General features: G+C 35.5%; 1 protein-coding gene across 1 annotated transcript in view; it reads right to left on the reverse strand.

The window, feature by feature from the left end:
* LOC127499478 (sucrase-isomaltase, intestinal-like) overlaps nt 1-5,059 on the reverse strand; it is a 63,443-nt gene extending 58,384 nt beyond the window's left edge. The window contains exons 1-4 of the mRNA XM_051869827.1: nt 4,908-5,059; nt 3,860-3,983; nt 616-701; nt 402-522 (exon numbers count right to left, since the gene is read on the reverse strand). Coding sequence (XP_051725787.1) covers nt 402-522; nt 616-701; nt 3,860-3,983 — 331 coding nt within the window. The 5' untranslated portion in view covers nt 4,908-5,059. The remainder of the gene's footprint in view (nt 1-401; nt 523-615; nt 702-3,859; nt 3,984-4,907) is intronic.
* Between the last annotated feature and the right edge of the window lie 941 nt (nt 5,060-6,000).

Raw genomic sequence — 6,000 nt, forward strand, 5'->3', positions numbered from 1 at the left:
AGTTGTATAAGGTGTTTATTAAAATTCCCTAACCCATATTATGAGCAACAGTAATGGTAAGCAAACATTAAAAAAAAAAAAGTGCCTTCCTTTAAAGCCTTGAACAATTTATTTGAATAAATGATAATCATTATTTATCACCACAAGACCAGGGTCAGTGGAATTTGATTTACACAATATTGGCATATAATAGAATTATGAAAAGAGACCATTCACCTGATATAACCTTGCTCAAGGGTACAATGGTAATATCTCATGGTGATCCACTATGCCACACCATTCCAAGTAACAAGTAACAATGGCTCATGACAAAAGCGGTAATACAAAGACTTATCTTAAACCCAAATGATACGTGTCATAATGTTTTATTACATCAATGTCTCGGCTCAGGCTGAACTCACGTGTACTGTCAGGCTTGTTTTCGCTGACCACGCTGTAGCCATGGTTTTTGGAGAAGAAGCACCAGGGGACGTTAGTCTCATTCAGGGGGCTCCAACAGCATGCTCTTTCTAAACACTTTTGCTGTAAGGACACACAGGAAGACTCAGAAAAGCATGCTGGGAGTTTTTTTTTTTTTTTTTTAATGGAATGTAGGCCATGAACACTGCAGTTTACCTGGGAAGCACTGCCATCTGGAAAACAGTCCACTCTCTCTCCTTCTGGAATGTTGGGACATTCTGGGACGATGTCTGTTCCTGAATCTGAAGTTGGGGACAAATGGAAAAAAGCAAATGACCATTGTGATATACAGATTTTAAACAAAATACAGTGAAAACAGTAATATTGTGAAATATTGTTATAATTTATTTGAATGTATTTTAAAATGTAATTTATTCCTGTGATGTCAAAGCTGAATTTTCAGCATCATTTCAGTCTTCACTGTCATATGATCTTTCAGAAATCATTCTAATATGCCGATTTGCTGCTTGAAAAACATTACTCATTATTATCAATGTCAAAAACGGTTGTGCTGTTTAATAATTTTGTGAAAAGTGTGATACATTTTTTTAGCGCTTGTAATTTCAAGACTGGACTCGCTCTAGCAGGCCTTCCAACCAGCATGACTAAGCCTTTGCAGATGATCCAGAACACGGCAGCATGTGCAGAGAACCCATGTTAACTAATCTCACTCCACTGGCTCCCAGTTGTGGCCAGAATCAAATTTAAAGTTCTAACACTGCTTTCAGGACTACCACTGAAACTCCCTACCTCACCCACTACTGAAAAATTTGTATGCTCCCTCCCGCCAGCTCAGGTCAATGAATGAGCGACGTTTTGTTCCCTCACGAGGCAAAAAGTCACTCTCCAAAATTTTCACCCTCTCTGGTGGAATGAGCTGCTAACCTCCACCCAAACTGCTAAGAACAACACATCTTTTAAGAAGCAGCTGAAGACACACTTCTTCCGCCAGCGCTTAACCACCCCACACTCTTAAACCAATGCACTCACACAGACACAGGTGCACCTAGCATTATGAGGACATTCCATATGTGTAATGGTTTTACAAACTGTATATTCTATCCCCCTACATAACCCTACCCCTGAAGCTAACCATAACTTTCTGCATTTTTACATTTTCAATAAAACATTGTTTACATTGTTCAAATACTTAAACACATTTCAAGTTTTTATATAACTTAAAAACAAACAAACAAACAACAAAAAAAAAACGTGTTATCACACATCAGTTGAATTGCATAGCAAAAGTAAACCTATATCTGATTTATTTAACATTGTGGTATTTTAACCCCTTCCTTAAACCTTAACTGTTGTAAAATCACTAGTAACCAAACTCTGGCTTATTGCCATAGAACGTAAATATACAAGGTCAGAAATCTTCAAACGTACATCTTACATAATCAGACAGATATCATTTTGTAATCATTGACCAGTATGCAATCTGATGTAATCATATCAAATTGATCCTATAACCTGCTACACGTGATGTTTTTTCACATTTTTTTCATATCGCAATATATATATATATATATATATATATGTATATATATTCGCAGAAAAACAATATATGTGATGTGATCTGGGAAAACCCGTTGGATGTTGCGATGGAACATTTTCAGTAAAGTCAAAAAATAGGTTGAATGTTTTTTTTTGTTTTGTTTTTTTTTTGTCAAAATTGGGTTTTTATTAAATTATCATTCTATAACATCTTGTCTATCATCTCTGAAAATATCTTGGCAAAATTCACCTGTTAAGTGCAGAAAACTAGCGGTTTATAGTGGCATGGCTATCTTTAACGTTACTGTTTAAGAACACACACACACACACATACACACACAAAAAACGGCCATAGCTTTCCCTCTCTTAACACTACAAAGACAGTTCACCTATCAAAATAAACCACATAACATGTAGAATGAAGGTGTATTAATGCAAATTTCCCACCAACGTTATCGTGAGAAGGCGGAGCACAAGAGAACCAAGGAGCTATAATGAACACACATGTTCTAATTATGTATTAGAGGTTGAATTCAAATCAAATACTGCCAAACTGCCCATACTACTTCTGAATAGGATGTCTACTTCATAAAATGTATGAAAAGTTAACTCAACTAAACATAAGTTAACTCAACTTGAAGATAATCTTTGTTTCAACTCACAAATAGTCAAGACAATGCATTACTTTAAGTTTAAATTTTAACTTAAAGTAATGCGTTGTCTTGACTATTTTTGAGTTGAAACAAAGCTTATCTTCAAGTTGAGTTAACTCACATTGAAAATGTTTTACAGTGAATGCTTTGAAATATAGTCTATGGTTGGCCTTGTTTTAAAGAAGACACTAGTCAGATTATTGTAGAAGTGAAATAAAGTGAAATAAATTATGAAAGTGAAATAAAAAAAAAAAATGTTATAGAAGTTTATGTTTGGATAGTGCATTTTCATGTCTGTGCGAAAAAAGGGGGTGACAGTTATTTAAACCTGTTTTTCTCAAAATTCCTTTCCTGAAAATCAGAGCGATCAGTCGACTTCAGTTAACCATAACTTTTGAAAGTTTTACTTTACTTATGAAAGAAGTAAAAACAGATTTGGAAAGGGCTCGAATCCAGCTTTCATACGGTATTGAAACCCGTGATAGGTAAAATTTCACCATGTGATGGGTTTTCATAGATCACATCATATATATATATATAGCTTTTGTAACCTGATTTCCATCAGTACCCTGTACCCCTAAAACAAGGTCATATGCATGAAATCATAGAGACTCCCCCACCCATCCAGCTGTCCTAGGCTCAATTTGTTCCCTTTAAATATAAACCACTTGACCAACATCAGGGCGGTAAATTGAAATTAAGAGTGACAGCTGTCATAATAACCCTGTCTGTGCGTGCTTGAGTCCTCGTCCCCGTGCGAGCCATTCACCAATGTCTCTGTACACTGTCTCTGCATTTGGTTTTCTCACTGCTGGGTGTCCTTGATAAAAATCAGGATGAACATATTTGTTTTATTTTAGTGGAACATCAAAGACTCGCATTTCTCGCTGTCCTTGACGAGGCGGGCGCAGTTTTTTGTTGTTAATAAACTACTCTTCAAGAGCTGCAGTCCCACTGGACAATACATTTGCCCTCAGTCCACAGTGCTTTTTTGAGGTAATAAGCTGTGTCTAATATCTCTGTTAAACAGTATACAGGTCATTCCTACTATATTGAATGAAATATTAAACTTGTAAAGAGGGAAATAATATTGGTTATTTTGTCACAATATCACAATTAATTGAACATAGGGTGATTTTTTTTTTTTTTTTTTTAATCCACGAATAGTTTATACATGCGTGTTTGTGTCTCTGCATTAGTGTACAGTATGTTGCCATTCAATGGGATAATACTGGCATCTCATCACCTACCTTCTCTGATCACCCCTGGTTCCCCAGTGGCCAGTACAACGATCAATGCGACAGCGACCACCAGCGCCAATGAAAACAACACAATCAGGGTCACCTCCAACCCTGAGAAGCGCCGCTTTCCCATCTGATCAACACACACCCACAAACACAAAGTGTAAACAACCATAAGCATACCATAATTCATCTTCCTGCACGTCTTTGACATACACAGTACATGTCCTTGAGTCTGTGTATGAAATGCACAGGCTAATGTTCAAAAGATTTTTCAATTTTGCCATATTTTGTTTCTCTGTCACTGAGTTTACCCTTTTCTGTAATACTGCTTTTTGAGATGCATTCTTGTCCATGAAAGGGTTAAATGCATGAAACCTCCAACAACAGGACAAAACAGTCAGAAACATCTGAAACACGGACACTAATTTTTTTCCCTCAATTCTGCATTAAGTCTGTCCAATTGGTGTTTATCATATTTCTTCTCCATTTTCTGCTTTGTTTCATACAAAAAAGATGAATTTCATGCTGCATCAGTAATAATCTGTTCTCAGTTTGATTTTAGCCAAAGAATACTGTACCATCTTATATTGTCTTTCATCTTTTCTTTGAATCCAACTTGGTCTTTTTCAACAAAACACCAGATTTTTCAGTATTTAAAAAATGATTGTTCACTTGAACATATTCACATGACAAAAAAGAAAAGCCACGTAATTGTTCTTATGGATCAAACAGTTTCAATTTAATTTCAGTACTTCAAAGTTAAAATGATTGTTTTTCATTTTCACAGCAGATTGTGGGGTAAAACAATCCCATCAAGATAAAATGTTTGGAAAGCATTCTCATCTAGCTAAACAACTGAACATTTGTACATGCAGCAAATGGCCTATGAAGCGCCATAAAAATGTCAAGATAACAAAAATCATCTTTCAACAGCCATGTATTTCAGCTGAATTTATATATGGACATCTTATATTATAAGAAATATCAAACATCAAATTTCAATGAAATTTTATAAAAATTATATTTAAATATATAAATTATATTTCTCCTATACCTTCACTGTTGTTAGTTGGAAATTCGCTGCTGTTTATTCCTTCTTTTCCAGTCCTGGGTGCAGTTGAAGTCAGAATGCACTAAAGAAGAGCAGAGCTAGACAGTCTGTTTTACCGTTGCAAAGGAATAAATTAAAATCCTGAGTGGGTGTGTTTGTGTTTTACAACTTTACAACCAGAATTTTTGTTACGTTATGGGTCTCTACCAAAGGTCATGGTTATGAAGCAGTGCTCCTTGAGACAAGTGTCTTTGTATTCATTAAGGAATCATTCACAGACAATGGCTTAACCAGATGTTCCTCATACTGTGCTGTTTGTTTATGTAAGACATGACAAAGCATTTCTTCTTTATTGATAATGTATATGTGACCACATCCACCTGAAGTGATATTAATGGGCACTTTATCATTGCATTGTTTATCAGAATATTTTTCAATCCCCATGCTGAATTTAGCTGATTTAAATGAATGAGCTGTTACGGAAAGTCTTTAGCACCACATCTGTGTTAAATAAAAATCATTTCGCAAGATATTTTCTGTTCCAAAAATATTGCATGAACTCTTTCAAACTGCTTCAAAGAAGCAATTAGACAAGACTGGCTTCATGAGACATTCAGATTTAAGCCCGAAATGTGCGATTTCCTTTCAGTGATGTGTTGAATGAGAGCTTAGAGACATAAAATTACTCTCAGACTAATAAGTATATTTTAATGAAGCAATTACATGTGTCATTTATGGGCTTCTTTAAGACTTTATTAAGTTTGATTGTTTTATGATCTGAGGATTGACCTTTGACCTGAAATAAATGAGACTTGCAAGCAAGTGATGAAAAATTGTCGTTTTGAATGTTTTGTTACTTTCTGTCTGTCTGTTTTTTGATAGATAGATAGATAGATAGTCGACTGACTCTTAGCACCACAGATGTTTCAGTGAAAGCACCAGAGTTCAATCTAGTCGCCAAACTCACATCCCCTTGTTTACCTCCCATTTCAGACCATCTAAGGTTATCAGTTCTACAGAAAAGCATTGTGTGACGGGGCTCTGCTTAACCCGACCCGTAGAGTCTATTGCATGCTTTAGCACTTGAAAATGAAGC

This window comes from Ctenopharyngodon idella, chromosome 18 (genome assembly GCF_019924925.1).
Source record: "Ctenopharyngodon idella isolate HZGC_01 chromosome 18, HZGC01, whole genome shotgun sequence".
In the NCBI taxonomy this organism is placed as follows: Eukaryota; Metazoa; Chordata; class Actinopteri; order Cypriniformes; family Xenocyprididae; genus Ctenopharyngodon; species Ctenopharyngodon idella.